At 45.4% G+C, this 20,233-nt stretch overlaps 1 protein-coding gene across 11 annotated transcripts in view; it reads left to right on the plus strand.

The window, feature by feature from the left end:
* ICA1 (islet cell autoantigen 1) overlaps positions 1-13,403 on the plus strand; it is a 141,096-nt gene extending 127,693 nt beyond the window's left edge. For 9 of the 11 annotated variants that reach the window (XM_010972112.3, XM_045508491.2, XM_074367435.1 and 6 more), the window contains 3 exons: positions 791-1,060; positions 10,867-10,956; positions 13,128-13,403. In XM_010972112.3, the coding sequence (XP_010970414.1) occupies positions 791-1,060; positions 10,867-10,956; positions 13,128-13,249 (482 nt within the window). In that variant the 3' untranslated portion in view covers positions 13,250-13,403. The remainder of the gene's footprint in view (positions 1-790; positions 1,061-10,866; positions 10,957-13,127) is intronic. The other 2 variants (XM_074367437.1, XM_074367440.1) reach the window with 1 other exon arrangement.
* The last annotated feature ends 6,830 nt before the right edge of the window (positions 13,404-20,233 follow it).

Below are 20,233 nucleotides of genomic sequence, written 5' to 3' on the forward strand. Positions count from 1 at the left end.
TGCTGCTCTCAGGCAAACCAGACATCTTTTCTTTTCTTCATGAAGTTGGGTTGTATATATTGTAGCGCCAAGCAAGGAGAACAGGCAGCTCATGCTCAAAAGACCCAAACTCCAGAATGGCTTTTAGGTAAGGGGTTTTCAAGGTGAGGTTAGGGGTGTGGGTTGTAGGACACACAATTCTCTGATTACACAATCCTCTGATAAGTTGATGGTAAGATAACGAGTGATGTAGTAATGTCAATCTTCAAACTTCTGGTTCCAACCCATCTACGTGCTGGTGGTCAGCATGCAGTGAACTTCCACCTGGTTGGGGTTTTAGTATCTGCAAAACAACTCAAGGATATGGCTCAGGATACCATCTATAGCCCTTGAGGAGGAACTCAAGTCCTTGACTTTGTTTTATGGCTAGAACTATTATTATTTTATCTTGTTTGATTGCTTTCCTTTGTTTTTGTATTTTTTAAACTTCTCTTATTAAATTTGCTCTTTGGAAATATGGGAATGCCTAGGAAGCTAAAACTTTTATTTTTAAAACAAACAAGAGGTGAGGGACATGGAGAGGTCTGTCCCCAGAAAGGCCTCATAGGGTCTTGCTCGACTTCATTGGGACTAGAAATTTAATTCTGTAATTTCTTGAGAGGCTATAATGGGATTCATTTATATTTTGATTAACTTATAAAACAAAATCTATCCATCACCCCATCTGTCCCATCTCAGCCCCTACTGTATTTATTCCCTAGAGCCTGGGCCCTTGGTGGTGATGTGTTTTGTGCTCTGTTCCTTCTTTCAGCTTGCCTGGGCCCAACGTCAGGGACCCTGGAGCATGAAGGTGCTGACAAAGATGACCTGCTGCTGTTGAGTGAGATCTTCAATGCTTCCTCCCTGGAAGAGGGAGAGTTCAGCAAAGAGTGGTCCGCTGTGTTTGGAGACGGCCGGCTAAAGGAGCCAGCGCCCACTGTGGCCCCAGGAGAGCCAGATCCCAAGCCCCAGACAGGCTCAGGATTCCTTCCTTCGCAGCTTTTAGATCAAAATATGAAAGACTTACAGGCCTCGCTGCAAGGTATGTACTACAGGGATTGAAACAGGGTTTTCTGGTTGGTTCATTCTTTGTTACTTTTTAAAATCCAAAGGCCTATTTTTCCTTATCTTTTTTTATGTTTTCTATTTGATATCCAGTGTCCTTTTTTTTGGGGGGGGGAGTATTTTTCTTCTATATTCAGTGACTTTTTAGCTGAAATCTCAGAATCACATTCTGGTTTGAAGACACATGTCAGAGTTTAAAATCTATTTCTTCTCATAATTTTCTCCCCATGTTAACATTTCCTATTAATGAAAGGCTAGAGGGGTGGTTCTTAATCTTACTGTCATACCTTGATTTTAGATGTTTTCATAGCACACTTGAAGGATCAAATTGCTTTCACGGTCATGGCGTGTTGACTTGGCCATCCCTGCCTGACCATCGCCCTAGCTGAGTTCTCCCATAGACTCATGAGGCCACATTCTCTACATTTCCACAGACATGGAGCTTTCCGGGTGCCTTTTCCCAGTGCACCCTGGCCCACCCCTATCCTGAGGATGCCCTCAGCTCAGTTGTTCCCATTTCTGCCTGAAACACATGGCCCAACAGTCCCCTGAAGCCCGACTACAGCAGAAATAGAGTTTCCACACTGATCAGAAGTGGTTGGCAACATTGGTAAGGGTTCAAGGTGCACCAAGCTCACAGGCAGCCCACATGCTGGTGAAGAATTGCTGACGTGAGCTTGTTGATTTAGAGTGCAAAACTAACCCTCAGGTTGAAATTTAAATTTTTAAGTTTGAATTTCTAAACAAACAGACCTTGGGAAGGAAACCATTTTCTTAATATTTCATCACATTTTTCCTCCTTTCATGTCCCTTTAATTGTAAGACAGGAATCCCTGTTGAGAAATTCTCAAATTGTTTTGATTTTTCCATGAATTAGGCTATCTCCTTAATAAACAATGTGTTTATCTGGCACTTAAAACTGAGAACAAACGGCAGAGCTGGAATGATTTAAGCAATTATGGGCTATTAAAAAAAAATTCAGGTCTTTGGAGCTGAGATCATGGACAGCAAGAGTTGGTGGGCAAGACCCGAAGAAAAGTCTTCACTCTTTTTTATGAAATACATGATTCCTTTCAGCTTCCTCTTCGAGTCCCATTTTGGAACTATCTTATTTCTTCTCCATAATGGAGTTAGAGATAGGACGGATAAATGCCATCAAAACTACTTCTCCGCCCTGAGTTTCACCGCCGGGTTTTACCACCTCCTTTGTTGGAGCCCCAGATGAGCAATGGTGCCAAAGACGGGGTTTCACCCACACCCACCTGTGGTGGAGGCGCTAACAAGGCGTGGGAGAGTCGGGAGAGTCAGAACCAGGATCCACAGCTCAGAGCTCGTGGCTGTGGGAGACTCTCTGGCTGTGCTGCAGGATGAACCCCACTCGGGCGCCCAGCTTTGGAGACACCAGGGCCCCTGCTGCCGAATCAGAGCAGTGGTGGCCATGCTCCTACTTAGCTCCAGTGGCCAGGTGTCACTTTTGCAAGTGCCCCATGCCAGCAGCTGAGAAGTCAGAGCTGCCCGCCCTCTTCCTGAGCAGAGGGAGTGAGAAGATCTCAGCTCAGGGCCCAAAGGCACTACCCGCAGAACTCCACCCGAGAGCTATGACAAGTGGCCATGGGCTTTGCACTTCAGCCTTCCCCCACGTCCAGGAGAAAGGCACACGACCACACTGGGTTCCAAGGGCGGAGGTGTTCTGAGAGCTAGAGCAAGAGATGCAAGCTCGCAGTATGGAAAGAGAAAGAGGTGCTACACAGGGAGGCTGTTTATTTCTCAGGCAAACAGAATCTCACCAGAGGTTGCCACCCTAGTAATACCTGAGCAAGCTTCTTATTCATCCAACAAATATTTATTGGATCCTTCTGGATGCCAGGCACTGGAGATTCATTGGAGAACAAAACAGACCAGTCTTCTGCCTTCCCGGAACTCACATTCTAATGGAGAGGAGATAGTGAACAAGACACGTAATAGAAAAGCAAATTGCATTGTAGGTTAGAAAGTGACCAATGATACGAAGAAAAGGGAGAAGCAGAGCCAGAGGTAGAGCATGTCGGGGGAATGCACGGTAGGTCAGGCTGCAGGACTAAATGGGATTCTTATTGAGATGAGGTTTGAGCAAAGACTTGCAGGATGTGAGAATATTAGCCATGTGGAGCTCTGGGCAGGGGGAACCTCTGTGCCAGTGCCTAAGGGAGGACGTGTCTGATCTGGTCAAGAGTCTGGAGGAACAGCACCGAGGATGCAGCGAGGGGGAGAGGCACTGGGAGAGGAAACAGGCGGGGCCCCACAGGACCTTGTAGCCTTTGGAAGAACTTGAGAACCATCACAACATCACAAGACCAAGGATGGGCATGATCTGATTTACCACTTGAAAGGATCATTCTGGCTGCTAAAAGTTTCCTTCCCTCAGCTGGGGTTCTATCAAGACCAATGTTAAAGGAGTTATTTTATAACCTCTGAATTATCCTATTTCCCTTGCACACCAGCAGCCACAAATTGAATGTCTATGGAACTCAAAAGGACAGAAAAAAGGTGGAACCTAAGTGTTTGAAAGAAGAAGCGCATTCAGCTTCTACCACATCTGCAGATTCCCAGCAGGCGCCCCACCCCAATGCTGCCCTCAGATTCAGGGGACCTTCAAAACATATGTGTACAAATTAAGTATGGGCTCCCTGCTTCAACAATTGATCAATCATGTAATCCAACTGTAATTATATTCTGTGCTTTTGTCAGGACTCCCCCCAACACCCTAAAAAAAAGAGGAAAAAATGGATGTTGGCTGTAGATTTTTTTCCATTTTTTTCCATTTTTCCATTTTTTTCCATTTTTCCATTTTTTTCCCATAGTCTAGAAAACCCATCTGTATACATGAATTGCAAAAGCATCTAAATAATTGTTAAACATTTGACACCTCGTATTGAAACTGCTTCCCCTGATTATCTAGATCATCTCAAAAACCAAATTAAATCAACCACTGAAATAAGTCAGTGGTCATGGAGTAAATAAGTAACTAAGCATGGAGTAGAAAGGCTCATTGGCACACTGGCTCAGTGAAACACAGTGGTGGGGAGTTCAAAGCCAGGGTTTTATTCTGCAGACTCCCTTCCCTGCATTCATTCTGCAGCAATTGGTCAGGCCACTCATTCTCTGGGCCTTTGCCTTGTCATCTGTAATACGAGGTGTTAAATTCACTAAAAAAATCTATCGGGAGAGACCCAACTCATGTGAAGGAGCCTTCCACCTTTCCACAAGTGTTATCTTCTTATCCCTGGGTTAGTCCCCATTTCAGAGGTGCTGAGGTCTAAAACCATGTGATTCCGTGACTCTGCCCTGTATAGCTGGTCAAATAACAAGAACCAGCACTCTGGTCGGTATGTGCTCTGTGCCAAGCACTGCCACGTGTGCTTTACTTGTGTTAACTTACTTCATCCTCACCACCCACTTCTCGGGCAGGTAGTGGCACCATCTCCATCTTATCACCTGGGAAATGGGGCAGTAAGTAATTTGATCATGGTTCTGGTAGGAGGCAGGCCAGATCATGAGCCTGAGCCACCTGACTCAGGAATCCCTGCCTTTCACTTTCTCATACTATTGCCTCTGGGTATCCCATCTCTGACGGCAAACGTGATTCCCCGCCGGGTTCCCTCACGCCTTGTCTTGGATGTTCCTGGAGGAGCAGGACTTGTACTGACTGTTGGCGAGGTGCCAGGCATTCTGGCCACACACAGGGACCGGGCCACCCCGTCGTCATGGGGGAGGAAGGTGGGTGTGGGAGGCAGGGTTCGTGTCAACCACAAAAGCTGAATGATGTTTCAGAATAGAATATATGAAATTGGAATTGTCTACAGAATCTTGGCCATGTTAGCCGTCACCCCCGGCTCACTCTAGTGCACCCATGCTCAGTCTCACCAACTTTGTGGCTCTTTGGGAGGTCCAGGCGGAACTGTGTCCTCAGGGTCAGAGTGTCCAGAGGACTCGGTGTATGGCTCCAGGCCACAGCTGTAGGCACCCCAGCATTCTTCCGCACTCCACATTCCCTCTCACTCCCCACCCCATTCTCCTCTGCCTCCCTCCCTCTCTTCTTTGGCCTCTGTTTCCCTTAGCTCTGGGGAAATAGGAAGGGAGGTTTAGTAAGAGAACAATTATATCTTCCTTCTCCCACCTGCTTCAAGCTCTCAGGGAGCAAAACAAAGGAACTTACATTTAGGATCAAGTTGTGCTGAAAAATTTGAAGGAGTTAATTTTAGCTAGGATTTCTCAGAAGTTCCCAGTGTGATAGGGGCTGGGGTTTTTGTGTCCTACAGTGATGATAAAATTGTACCTTCCTGAGGCCTCTTAAAGTGAGTGGGAGGGCCAGCCATAGAGGCTACGGAGACAGAGATCAGGCAAGGCTGATGGGCCTCATTCGACGTTCTTCTAATTCCCTGCCAACATCCAAAATTTAATTGAGAAACAGACGCTGATACTGAAAAGATAACCATCTGCTCCAAGTAAATGCACCGGGACATCTTTTAATTTAGGATGCTGCAAACCAAAGTTAAGAGTCTTGTTCCAGATTCTCTCAAACATACAACCCTTTGTTCCTTCTGGATATTCTGTTGTTTTACCCAATTCCCAGGTGCTCTTGCCATCTGGGTGGGTTTCCACTTAAAGCTAAGGTAATGTCAAGCTTTGCGCTATCTCAGACTCACCTCTCCTTGACTAGGGCTCACCTCTTGCTGTTTCTGGCTTAGCCTGACTCCGGGTAACTGATATTTCTGGGACTCAAATGGAATAATGTGAAGGAAAAGACTGTGGGCCACATTTGAAGACAGTTTGAGCCCACAGCGTGAGTCAGTGGCATTGTTTGTTCCAGCAAAGAAGCAGCACTTTCTAAGCCTGATGAGACCCATTCCCAGGCCTTGGCTATCTGCAGAATCTAAGTGCCCCCATGAGTCCATAGAAGGAAACTTAGTGACCATCAACTCCACCCTCACGTTATAGATGAGGAAATTAAGGGACTCCAGAAAAGTCTTGTGACTTGCCAAGTTGTGGTTTTATCCACCACGCAAGTAAGTTCTAAACTCCTCAGCTTGGCTTACAAGGTCCTATAGGGCCTGACCTCATCGATGCCCATACCTCCCTCACCTTTACTTAGCATGACTTAATGACATTGTTCTGCTGGAGAACCAGGTACTATGTCTGTATGCTGGACTCCAGTGAGCCCCACTCTCCCACCACTGGGCCTTGGCATATGCTCTCCCCTCTCCTCCAAGCACTGCACCCACCTCCACACCCATGATGCTTGCTCTCCTTGGCTGATGTCTCATCCTTCAGGTTCTCAGCTTCAGTAATATTTCATCCGTGGACTCCCCCAGCAATCAGTGTTTCGTGTTTCTTCCCTCCATTCCCTTTACACCCAGGACTTAATCATGCCTCTTATTTCACTTCATTGTAAAGTTGATTTCATTTTCTGTCTGCTTTAGATTGTCCTGGGCAGGCCCATGTTTGTGTTGCTCACCATCATATTTCCAGAACATAGCTCAGTGCCTGGAATATAATAGATGTTCAAAAAGATATCCAGATGAATGGATGGATGGATGGGTGGATAGATGGGTGGATGGATGGCAGGCAAGAAGGGAGGGAGAAATTAACTGACACTGCATCACTAGATTAGAAGAAAACAGTCCTATGACGGTCTCAGGGGTTGGTCCTCGTGTCTGCTGAGTTATACAGAAATCCAGATTCAACTTAGACTTGCTGAGGGCCTGCTCTTTAGCCTCTGTACTCCCCAGTTTCTCCTACAAGATCCCATTTTAGCCATACAACAACCTAATGAGGCAGGAATTTTTACCCACCCTTTGTAGGTACGGAAACTGGGGCCCAGAGACGGTGTGGACGGCAGGCTAGTGGTCTTCCCACTTTCCCCTTCAGGGCCTACCCCACCCCAGAGGGCCCCAGGCTGTGCTCGTCAACCCAGCCCGGGCTTTTGCTCTCCCACTTAGTGAAATTACATTCATCGTAAAGTGCTACTCTGGGTGGTGGTGTTTTGGCTTCTCTTGCTGCTCGAGCTGGCCAGTGTTATTTCTGGCTGATTTATATTTTCCCTTATGTAAGTAAAGAGGGCAGAATGGCTCCAATAAAATTTCCTATGTGTTTCCAGCAAAGGGGTAGCACAGTTGACATATCAAAGTAACTGGGCGCGAGGATAGTCATCTTGTTCACGGAGCCCTCTGCGCGCTCCCGCCCCCACCCTTCACCACCCGTCCCCTGACACAATTTCTCTGAGATGGGGAGACGTCTTTCCAGCCACACCTTCCTGGTAAAAAAAAGCACCTCAGCCAACTAACACCAGCTAGGGAACAGTTGACGGCAATTACCGGAATATTAGCAACACCAAGTTCTCTTTAAATAGCATTTTTTTCCTGACAGAAGCCAAGACATTTGAAATCGGGCTTAACATTCCATCCATAATTATGCTCACTAATTTTTCCTAAAAAATTCCCAAAGTGAAATGAGTGAGGGTGAAATTGCTGCTCAGCTTAGTATTAGCTTTTTTTTTTTCTTAATATGTAGCTGGTGTCACAGCTGTACCATTTTCTCCCCTCATGCACATAAAGTCATATAGTCGGACATGCTTAATGGCTGTTCTGAGGAGAGACTGTGACTTGGCAAACTGGCTGTTGTTCCTGCTTCACACTGTGGGACAAGCAAACAGTGATAAGTGTGTCTTTGGGAAACAGGTTGGCTTTCTGCATCATCTTAATCCCCAGAGAGGGCAGTGTCTTTATGGTCATCCTCATCTGTGTCCTCCGCTGCAGAGAAGCCCCCAAATCCACACATTCTGGATGTCTCTTGCATGGTTCATGACTGTTTTAGGTGTGCAGTATTCAAAACTCCATGGTTACAAAGGAATCTAATTAGAAGACATTTATTGTTTTTATACAGAAATCTGCCATAATAATCCTTTAAATAATAGGCTTAAAAATACAATTTGTATTTCTGGTACTTTAAAAATATGACTTGATATGCAGACATTTTATTTATTTATAACTATTCGGAAACATTCCCATTACATAAAGTGAGGGGAGCTCCGTTTTGACATGTAGATTTATTTCTGCCTCCTTTAGGAATGTGTTCCATTTTATACTGTGAAAAAGACAGTGCTTGGAACCTACCTCTTTTCCACTGTTCTTTGCAGCCATTTTTTAAAAAATGAATGTTGTGCATATTTTTGAAATGGGAAGAATTATCTTGCTGAGTTCCCACTGTATCAAATGGCATTCAGAGATCAGAGAGGGGTTGACTTATACCTCTCCCCTGGCTTTCCTCTGCATGAGTACCGGGTTCTCTTTGAAAGTGTGAGCCTCCCTGAACTCAGAGAGCTCAACAGGCTCAAGGAGTTTATTGCTGCAGGACTTGGGAGGTGGGGTCTTAAACGCAGACGCCTCTGTTTCTGAGGAGAACCTCTCCTTGTCTCTGGCACAACCAGGATGACCTTGATCCTAAAGAAGATGGTAACCCTGGTAGCCCCTTGGGGATCATCTCTGGCAATACCTTCCACACTTAGACTTGCATGACAGTCACTGAGGGTTTGCTGAAATGGTTTCCTGGGCACCACCCCAGGATGCTGGTTCAGTAGGTCAGGGTTGTCCCGTGAACTTGCATCCTAACCAGCTCACAGGTGATGCCTACTGTGTGAGCACCATGCTTTGAGAGCCACTGCCTTAAAACATTGAGACCAGGTTGCAGGTGCTGTTGGAAAGGTTGCACAGGCTCTGCCAAGCACAGGTGGGTTTTGAAGCCTGGTGTCCATAGAGTATTGTAGGGAAAAGAGTAAAATTGACCCAGTTAGATTCTACCTCTTTCAGCTTTATTTGGCACACAATGGAACCACAATTTTAACTTTCCACATTTACCATTATTTTGTGTGATTTGGGTTTAGAAGGAAAATGCTCATGGTCCAATTTTCTAGGAACCAGAGAGGTTATGTTACTCCTGGATTACTCCAAATACTGGTCATTTTTTAAAGCTGCTTTCTTAAATTATAATTTACATACCATGAAAACCACCTGTGGTAAGAGAACAGTTCAAGAATTTCTAGTAAATTTATATTGTGCAACTGTCACCGTCGTCTAGGGTTAGACCATCATCCCAAAAAGTTCCCTTAAAATCTTGTGCTTTTTGTGTATTGTGAAATATGTTAACAACATGTTCAAGTACCTTTCCAATGAATAACAGTATTTTTGTTTAATGAAAATATGTTTTCATTATTTTAGACCTAATAAATAGGTCACAGGTCATTTCATTTGTCATTGGTTAGCCTTCATAGAGATGTTTGTGTGCAATTTGCCTAAAGTGGAATAATTCAACCAGTGAGTATCAGAGCATCTACTGTGCCAAGTGTTGCTTTGCCATCTCTTAAAATAATGCTTCATATGTGTACTTCTCCTGGTTTAAAGAGTTCTTCAATAGTTTATTTTAATTTCAACATCCATCATGTGCCAGGAAGTGCAAGAAAGGATGTAAAGATGAATACTACATTGTTCCTGCTTTCAAGGGGCTCACAGCTCTCGGAGATGAGCCGAAAGTATGAGCTAATAAATATAATATGAGTCTATAATTAAGTCCCTCATTACAAATTTGAGAATGGCAGGGTAAACAAACAGCCTTAAATCTTATCATTTTGGGGGCATGTACTGAGTGGCTGTCTTGCTCCAGAAATTGGCTTCAGCTGAACTCTGTCATTCAAACATGATGTCACATGAGGACCTTATCAGAGACAAAACCTTTTCTGTAGTAAATACTGTGACCAGAGCATCCCAGTGAAAGGATATAGTTTTAACCATTTGGACCCAACAATGAATGATGCATCATCGGATGGTCTGAGTTTCACAATGAGAATCAACAGTGGACTTTGTCCACAAACACCTGCCTATAATGCATTAAGTCTATGGTGGAGCTCACTGAAGAAACAGTTCCCTGTCTCATTGAAAGGATGGGACTTACACAGGAAGAATTAAAGCAGATGTGCAAAGAAGCCTATGGTAAAGTTCTAAATTAAATGTCATGCCAGAACATCCAGCACAGACAGTAAATGCTGCGGGGAATGAGGCTTGCTTCCCCCAAAGCAGGATTGCTGAATGCTTCTACATCATTAGAGGTGGGCAGAGCACAAGGGGGCGTTTCAGAATGTTGGCTTAAACAAGATAAATGCCACCATAACAGCGTGACATCAAGGTAAGGGAGGCTTTCTTTCCCGTCATATATTTGGACTTGATTACCATTTATCTGTGTTAACTCAACTTCCCAGTTTAAATTCACTGCATAGAAAATAGACTGGATCATATGGGAAGTGGAGAAGGCCTGCCATTTACTAGTTCTGTCGCTGCATTTAATGGCGTTCAGTTTTTTTAGCTTTCCCCATTTGTGACAGAAAAACAAGGCACTTGAGTTTCTTGGAACATTATTGATAATCTTTGGTATGACTGAAATAATGTCACTTGGTAAGAAAAATGGACATAAAGCTAAAAGCAAAAATACTTTAACTTCAGCAATTTCTCGTTTGCTTTTCAAAATGCAGTCTTTCTCTTAGTTTTCCACACTTTTGAGTTGGGCATGATTCTGTTTATCTACTCTCCTCTAAAACGTAGTCCAGTTATGAGGAACACAGGAGAAGGGTCTTTGCACACCACCATCCTCTCTTTCCTGGAAGCTGCCGTAGTTGAGAACCATGGGTACACCCCTGCAACTAGGGGGCCGTGTGACTGCTCTTCCCTATATCTAATGACCTCTGGTTTCGAACATTAGGCTGGTCAGAGAGCAATGTCAGTCGCACTTCTCCTCCATGGCCAGCACCAAAGGCAAGCAGTCCAAATGACAGCAGTCCTGCACTGAAAGGTAATGCAGTGTTCTCTCCCCCTTAAATGATAGTTGCCTTTCTTTCCATGGGCCTAACATGCTTTTCTGTATTTCTTTACTAATTTCCATTTGAGCACCTTAGGTTCAATGTATAAGGGTGGAGAGTTTTGCATGATCCCAGAAACTAACATTTTGACTGTTTTTCTGGTTCAGTGTCCTAATTCATAATTCCCTTTATCACATCTAATGAGGAGGAATCACACATCTGTCTCCATGTGACTGGGTGCTCCCCAAGATTGAGTGGCAACAGCAGGGGAGGAAAGACCATTGAGGTTTGCAGTCTTCAGCTGAAAATACCATTGCCTCCACCAGACAAGGCATTTGATTAGTGCTTTTTGCAAAAAGCCAGGTGTCTTCGTTGTCAAAAGAGGGCCTTTCAAGCTGGTGAAATCTGTTCTCTTTTGAGACAGAACATCTGCCTGCCTGAAGATCTCGTCTGTTTTTGCAGTTCACTTGCTCTCTGCCTTTGGTCATCACCCACTCTCCCTGTGTTGACCACAGGAAGTTAAAGGAAGTGTCTATTCTGTTATCATCAGAAAGCATTCCCTTGATGTTCTTTGAGGTGTTGTGCAATTAGTTGCACCTGGTTTTCCCTCCGACAGCGACAGCGGAGGTCTGGGGAATGTAAGGACTGCCCCAAAGTGCAGTCACCTGAGGCCTCACAGCAGGGCCACACCCATTCTCGGAGTGCAGCAGGGCGGGGGGGGGGGGGGGGGCGGAGGTGAGCAAGTGAGCCTGTAGCATAGTTTCACTGGCACTGTCTCTAAGATGTTTTGATATTCTCTATCAAGAACAGACTAATCCTCCTAAAATGGGCTTGCCCCATACAATTTCCTTGTGTGACCTCCTACATAACCAAAGACAGACAAGTTGCTCCCTTTTTTTTTTTTTTTTGATTATTTCTCCTCCACCCCCACCAAGCTATATTGAGATCTCTGAGGTCTCAGTTTTTCATATCAAAATAAACCAAATGTTTTGGGGGCTAACTGCACACAGTATGCAGTTTATGTTACAGAGTAGTAACTTTCGTATTACTAACTAGTCTTGCTTGCAATAGCTTATCTCTGTAATAGATGTATTGTCATCTCATAAAGTAATACATCTATAAGAGATTTTGAGGAAGAAAAGACAAAGGGGGGAGAATCAGAAGTATAAAGTGATGAGTACACTCTCTTAATGTTTTTAGTGCCATTTTAGTGGAAAGGTCAAAGGTTCTGTGTATGTGGGTATAATCCGATCAGTACTCTCCATCACTCTCATATAACCACTTTTATTTAGCAACTTGTCCTACCAATATTTTTTGAGACTCTTTTCAACCAGATGGCCAGCACATTCCTAGCTACTCTCAGCTAGAAAGAACCTGTCAGAGACATTTTCTTCATGCTTTTGATACTCCCACCTGTTGGAGAAAGAAAAAAAGCATGGGTCACCTAAGCCAATGAACCTAGATTCTCATGTGGAATGATTTATAGAAAGAAGAGCCTCCAACTTATTTAGAAATCACTTGCATCAGGCATTTTTTTGAAAATGTTCTCATCTGGAAAGTAATTGGGCTCTAATCGTGCCACTCAGCAAGTTAGGGCAAATAGTTTGGTGAAAAGAACAGCTGAAGGTAGTCCTCCACTGAGGCTGGAGTGTGAGGTGGTGGGGGTGATACAGAGCCCAGTGGGGAAGGGGAGGCACATCCCAGGCCCTCTTCCTCTGATGGCAGAGGGTTGAAGAAGGCAGTGACCTTGAGAGAAGAAGGGCAGTCAGGCTCAAGTGCCAACCCCACCTTCTGGACCTGCTACTTGGAAGGCTGACAAGAGTGACCACAGTCGTCCTCTTGACCCAGCAGATTTGACAAGAGTCCTCCAGTGGACACTGGAAGGCACCTTGCCTCCTTAGTCATTCAGTCTGAGTTCTGAAATGAGTCTGATACTTCCCGAGGTTGGGAAGCACAGGGTCTGGGATCTCAGGCAGCTCTGTGGGGTTTGGTCATCCACTGGGTGTGGGGGCAGGTGGGGTCAACACGAGGGCTCACTGTTCACTGGGCTTTATCCAACTGAGCGCCTTCCCTTTTCAAGATGAACCTGGACCCACCCACGTGCAGGCTGGAGAGGTGGGTGTTTGTAGGGTGGGTGTGCTGATGCCTTCTCTTCTCTCCCCAGAGCCTGCCAAGGCTGCCTCGGACCTGAATGCCTGGTTCAGCCTCTTTGCTGACCTCGACCCGTTATCAAATCCTGATGCTGTTGGGAAAACCGATAAAGAACATGAATTGCTCAATGCATGAGTCTGCGCCTCCGGGAGGGAGCCCACAAGCAGCGGCTCCTCCTCCACACACCACAGGGCTCGCAGACATAGGAAGCGATCAGTATGCTGTTTTAATATTTCTGTGTCATTTTAATAAAATGAAAGGGTCCAAGGCCCTGTTTATATTGGTATAATTATTTACTCTTATTTGGTATAAAGGGTTTAATGTGTTTCCTACGTGGACCTGACAGTACAAGGCTGCCTAGGAGCGGTTTCCAGGCCGGCCGCACTCCTGCCGACGTCTGCATGGTGGCTGCGGATGTGTCCGCGGGCTACTGTGAGGCAAGTTCAGATCGTAAACCTAAACCTACGTTGTGTTAGGTTCGAAAAGGTGTCCTGCAGCCTCAGAGGCAGCAGGAGGCTAGTGAAGCTTAAATGCCTCCTCTTGTACCCCTGCCTCTGTCCTCCCTAGAAGGGGGCTGCAGGGACACTCCCTCTTCCTGCCAAGCCACCTTCCAGCAAGCTCTGGATATAACTCCCGCCAACCAAAGACACTCCCTCGCCCCCTGCCCGCTGGGCCGTGGGCTCTCTCGCGGGCGGAGGGGCTGGACTTGAACTCTCCGCACAAATCTTTCTATGGACAGCAGCCATATCTGCAGATCCCACTGTCTCCTTTAGTCCTCTACACGGCTGGAATTTAAAAGCATGTATTTCTGGAGCTCCTTGTGACATTAACTGTTTTTTGGTTTGTTTTTTTTTTTAATTAAACGGAAAAGAGATTTGACATGCAAAGTCAAGTTAATAAATGAATGTGTTGTGGGAACTCAGCGGGGAGGTGCTGTGGGTGTGGGGGCTGGAGAGGGACGGAGAAGGATGGGTCCCACCTGCTTTAAGCTGCCGGCGTGGCCCGTGCACCCCTAAATACGCAGCGCGGGGAGGAGGACGTGGACGCTTGTTGGAAGCCCGTGTACATGTCTTTCCCTAGGCCGGGTGTCCTGAGTGGGGCTGGGTCCATGACTAGCCAGGCTTTGGTTCTTCATGCTCAGCTGGGCCAGGGAGGTGTCTGCTGCGCTCCTACGGCCTCATTCCCTGGCTCTGAGAGGGTCTCCTGGAGCCGCTTCCCCAAACACACAGAGACACTGGGCGTGCCTCCTCAGCTCCGGGATGCGTGGCCCTAACAGCAGTCACGTCCTCTGCAAGACAGCCTGGGCCCGGCGACCTGGCCTGTGAAAGGCGTTTCCTCTTCTGTGCGGGAAGAGATGCTGGTGAGTTGCGGCTGGAGACTCTGTTCACTTCCTGGCCAGGCCAGCACAGCTGTCCACGGGGGTCTCGTTTGGTGGAATCTCACTGAGCAAATTCCTCAGCCTGGCACTCGTGCTCGTTGAGGCCTCGCCTCGTACCGTCCCCTTCACACACAGGAGGGCTTGCTCATCCCTCGACCCCCTCAGCCTGTGCACTGCTGCCCACTCCACCCGGGATGCCCCCTCCCCTTGCCCTCAGCCCCCATCACGGTTACCCACCCCTCAGGAGCCTCTGCAGACCCCATCTCCTTCACAGGGATTTCTCAAAGCGCAGCCCGTGGTTTTCCTTTGAAGACCTGCCCCTTATCTCTCCCTGACAATTCCCTCCCTGTCCTCCCAGCTCCTCTGAAGGCCTGTGCTGTGTCCATCTGCCTCTGGCCATGGATGCTGCAACCCCAGATAATCGAGTCTGTCTTTCCCAGGTAAGCAGCACCCTGGAGTCGCCTTGTAAGCACTGGATTAATGATTGCTGAATGGAGCTGCCCTGGTTGGAATGTGGAAAGCCTCATAGTTTCATCCTGGGTCACATTTGTTTGCAGCCATGGAAACCCACAGCAGTGCAGTAAGGTGACAAACAGGCTAGAGGCCCAGGGAACTGGGTGGGGAAGAGGGTGGGAGGGCAAGGGGTGTGGGCTTCTTCTCTGTTGGATGGATCACTTTAAATACTCACAGGTTGCATTTTAAAGTTGACCTGTGGATGAAGGGGAGAGAAGGATTATGGTCATTGGACAGGCTTTGCTACAAGTTATTTTTTAAAAAAAAAAAAAGCATTTTCTCCCTGAATTTTCTTTATATTTTTGTTTAAAAAAAAAAAAGGTTCAATTCCCTTCCCCATCTGCAGTCCACTTGGCCAGGCTCTTGATCCCTCTTGACAGGCGTGTTTTGATCTGGGCTCACACAAAGCCCCTTCGACCACCTCTCCAGTTTAAGGAGAAGCAGCTGCTGCATGATTCTCTTTTAAGTGGCCTGTGTGCTTCCTCTGGGGCCCACCTGGGGGACGGGCTGTCTCTGGTCTGAAGAAGGCGAAGGTACCCCACCCTCTTCACACCCAGTCTTGCTTCTCCCTCATTTTCATCCCATGTTGCGAGGCCAGACTGAACCACAGTGGCACTATACCCTCCTGGGACATTGAGAGCACCTGCTTCCTTGAAAACTCGCTGCCACTGGAGGTGCAAGTCCCCCTTCTCCCCTCCCTCGGCCCCAGCCAATATAGAAAGAATATTCAAATTTAAGGGAGGAAGCCAGAGACGTTTCTATTTCTTCCTTCCTTCTTTTCCCAGCCAGCACAGGCTTTGGTGCACGTTGTAGATTCATTACTTTCAAAATATAATTTTAGAAACGTCAAGTTGATTTTGAGTGCTGGGAGAGTGAGAAAAGCCTCTGTCAGCTTCAGAATTAGAAAGGCACCAACATAGAAAGAAGCAGCACTTATTGTCATTGGAGGTTAATGCCCAAGGAAATGTCATCTGCTTGGAGCTGGCCATCCAGGGAGCCCGGAGTTGCCAGATGGGGCTAGCCTTCCTGCGGTGGCCAGGGCTGACACTGGGTGTGGAGTGGCCTAGCCCTGTGGGTCGAGATGGCACCGCCAGACCTCTCCTGCCCTCTGCCTGGGCTTCGGCGCCAGGGGCTGGCTAAAGGAGCTCCAGGCTTTCCTCCCTCAGAGACCCCTCCCCAGGGCCGACCCACCCAGGGGCTCGGGGCTAACTATTTAGCATTACTTGGGTAATTTTGATTTTGCCAGTGTATCAAAGTTGCTTCTGTCCTTGTGATCAACCAGTGTCCTCCAGACAGGCCGTGGTGGTTAATATGCTTCAATTTAAACCATCCCCCAGTCCTGTGACTGGCACCACTCACAGTGTAGTGACGTAGGTCTTTCAGCTTTGTTGGAAAATAGATTTCAGCTTGGAGTCAACTCCAAATAATTGGCAGTGGCTGCCAAGAATTCTGCATTGAGAGGGATTCTGATAAATGAGTGATGTGTGTGACGGGTACAAGGCAGGGAACAGCGACAACAGTGCTGTATATTTACCAGCACCACATTAGAACTTGCCTTTCGTTTGGCTTTTAGATTTAATGACTTCTTTTTCTCCTTCTCCTTCTTTCTCCTTTCTCTTCCTCCTCCCTTTCCTCTTCTTTTAATAAAAATAGGATTTAGCAACACTGACAGAGGGGCATGCATGAATGAGAAAAGCAGAAAGTTCAAAGAACGTATCATTGCTGACACCTAATTCAACTCAAACTCAATTAAACAACAGCAAAAAAAAGTTGGGGTGGATATATTTGTTCAGGTAACTAAAAAGTCCAGGTGTAGGTTTTCAGGCATGGCTGCATCTAAGGGCTCGAATGATGTTCTCAACAGTTATCCCATCTTCAGCTCCCAGCCCTGATTCCCTGTGTCGCTTCATCCCAACAGACTCATAAGGAGGCCAAAAGGCCACCAGCGTCTCCAGCAAAGTCTTGATTTGAGTCTGTCTTGGGTTCTGTGTCGGGGTGGAAAATGGGCTGTTTGCCTAGCTTTTCATGAGCCTATCCCTGGAGCTCAACCCTCAAGGGCTGGGAATGGAGAAAGGATAGTTCCTTAAGGAAAACTAGGGTGCCATTACTAAAGAAAGTAGGAATGGATCTTGGGCAGGAGAATGCAATAGCAATCCACTCTAGTTTCCACTGGAAAGACTTTGAGGAGACACTGTGTCATGTTTCCAGAGAGGTATGGAGTGAGCTGGCCTAAAGAGTTTGGATGTTTTCCAAACCCCCACCCCCCAGGGGGCACTTTTGAGGCCACCCCTGGCACTGGAGCTGGAAGGCTTTGTGCCCTCAGTGGCCCGTGGAGAATCCCTACTTGCAGCTGTCCTATAGCTGACTTCAGAGAAGTCAGAAGGGATCACAGAACTCTTTGCATTCAACCGTTCATATCCAGGTGAGGAGGCCAAGGGACCCAAGGGATGTAAAACAAACCTATAAGTTAGTGGGAAACCAGGACTAGAGCCGATGCTGCCTGACTCCTGGGCCAAAGTTTCTTTTACTTCAAGATGTTTGCTGGAAACTTAGAGCTGAGGTTTTAGATCAATTATGAAATAAACTCCTTGGAGACAGAATCTAGGACAGTAATATAGAGCAGTCGTTAGAGTTTGGGTTCTGAAGCTGGACAAATCTGTGGTCAGACTGAGGCTGCACCAGCTCTAAGTCAGGAACCCTCTCTGAGCTTCTGTTTTCTCACCCATATATAGGGACAGTAGCATTCCCTGCCTCTGTGGAGTTATTACAAGGACTGAGTTGATGCCCCAAGACTTAGCATGGGGCTCCCACCCAGCAGCACACAAGTATGGCCACTAGTGTCACAGAAAGTCAGTCGTCTGGTAAACACTGTTAAAGTGGGAATGGGAGGCTGCTCCCTCCCTACGACCTTCCATAAGGGTCTCCACACTCCATCTTGTCTCCCCATCGTGAACTCATTCCTAAATATAATGAGGATGGTAGAAGATAGGAGGGGACTAGAAAGTCTAATGAATAAGTTGCCCCTAGTTTTTCCATAAACCTGGACAAAACTCTGTGCTAAGACTAGGAGGGATGAAGTGGGTTCTCTGCCAGACAAAGGGGACACACTGCAAAACTTACCAATTTTTTTTAATTGAAGTATAGTCAGTTACAATGTTTCAGTTTCTGATGTACAGCATAATGTCCCAGTCATGTATGTGTGTATATATTATTTTCATATTTCACATATTCACTTTTATATTCTTTTTCATTAAAGGTTATTACAAGATATTGAATTCCCTGTGTTATACAGAAGAAATTTGTTTTTTATCTATTTTTATTATAGTGGTTATCATTTGCAAGTCTCATACTCCCAAATTTATCCCTTCCCACCCTATTTCCCCTAATAACCATAAGATTGTTTACTGTGTCTGCAAGTATATTTCCATTTTGTGGATGAGTTCTTAGTGTCCTCTCTTTTCTTTTTTCTTTTTCAATTCCACCTGTGAGTGATATCATATGATATTTTTCTTTTTCTTTCTGACTTCACTTAGAATGATGATATTCAGGTCCATCCATGTTGTTGCAAATGGCATTATTTTATTCTTTTTTATGGCCGAGTAGTATTCCATTGTAGAAATATACCACAGCTTCTTTATTCAGTCATCCATTGATAGACATTTAGGTTGCTTCCATGTCTTGGCTATTGTATTTAGTGCTGCTATGAACACTGAGGTACATATACCTTTTGAATTAGAATTTTATTCAGATATATGCCCAGGGGTGGGATTGCTGGATCATATGGTATGTCTATTTTTAGTTTTTTGAGGAGTCCCCATACTGCTTTCCATAATGGCTGTACCAAGCTACATTCCCATCAGCAGTATAGGAGGGTTCCCTTTTCTGCACAGCCTCTCCAGCATTTATCATTTGTGGACTTTTGAATGATGGCCATTCTGACTGGCGTGAGGTGATACCTCATTGTAGTTTTGATTTGCATTTCTCTGATAATTAGTGATATTGAGCATTTTTTCATGTGCCTATTGGCCATTTGTATGTCTTCATTGGAGAGTTTCTTATTTAGGTCTTTTGCCCATTTTTGGATTGGGTTGTTTGTTTTTTTGTTATTAAGTTGTATGAGCTATTTATATATTCTGGAGATTAAACCTTTGTCAGTTGCATCATTTGCAAATATTTTCTTCCATTCTATAGACTGTCATTTTGTTTTGCTTCTGGTTTCTTTTGCTATGCAAAAGCTTATAGGTTTAATTAGGTCCCATTTGTTTATTTTTGCTTTTAAAACTTGCCAATCTTAAAGGTAGTTTTTAAATGAACCACTAACCAGAACACTGATCAAAAGAAATTGAGATGCAGAGTGACTAGAACTCTTACACATTGTTGATGGGAAAGCAAAGTGGAACAGCCACTTTGGAAACCACTTTGGCAGTTTCACAGAAAGTTAAACACACACTTACCATACAACCCAGCAATTCCACACCTAAGACTTCACCTTAGAGGAAAAAAAATTGCATTCACACAAAAACCTGGATGTGAATGTTTATAGCAGCTTTACTCATAATCTCTCCAAACTGCAAACAACCCAGATATCTTTCACCTGGTCAATGGATAAGCAATCTGTGGTGCATGCATCCAATGGGACACTATTTAGCAGTAAACATGACCAAACTATTGATTCAATCAACAACAGGAGAATTCATATTGATATCGTGTACCCCATAATGTGATGCAGTGAGAAGGAAACTTCACCTCTGTAGTATTCTTTTCCAAAATTCATAACCCCATCTATTAAACAAAAACTATCAAACAAACTCGAAGTAAGGGACATCCTACAAAAATACCTGACCAGTACCCTTCGTAAGTGTCAAGGTCTTGAAACACATGAAAAGACAGAGGAACCACCACAGATGGGAGGAAATTAAGGAGACGTGGCAATTCAATGCCACGCGGGATCCTGGACTGGATCCTAGAACAGCAAAAGAACATTCGTGGAAAGATGGAGGAGATCCAAACAAAATCTAGTTTAGTTACTAGTATTATACCAATGTTATATTCTTAATTTGGACAACAGTCTCATAACTCAATCAGATGTTAATATGAGGGGAAACTGAGTAAGGAAATTTGTACTGTCTCTGCAACATTTCTGTCATCCTAAAAATACTCCAAAATAAGAAAAGTTCGATGTAAATGGACTGACAGACCAACATTCACGCTGTCACACCCACGTCCCC

The sequence above is a fragment of the Camelus bactrianus genome, chromosome 7 (genome assembly GCF_048773025.1).
Source record: "Camelus bactrianus isolate YW-2024 breed Bactrian camel chromosome 7, ASM4877302v1, whole genome shotgun sequence".
In the NCBI taxonomy this organism is placed as follows: Eukaryota; Metazoa; Chordata; class Mammalia; order Artiodactyla; family Camelidae; genus Camelus; species Camelus bactrianus.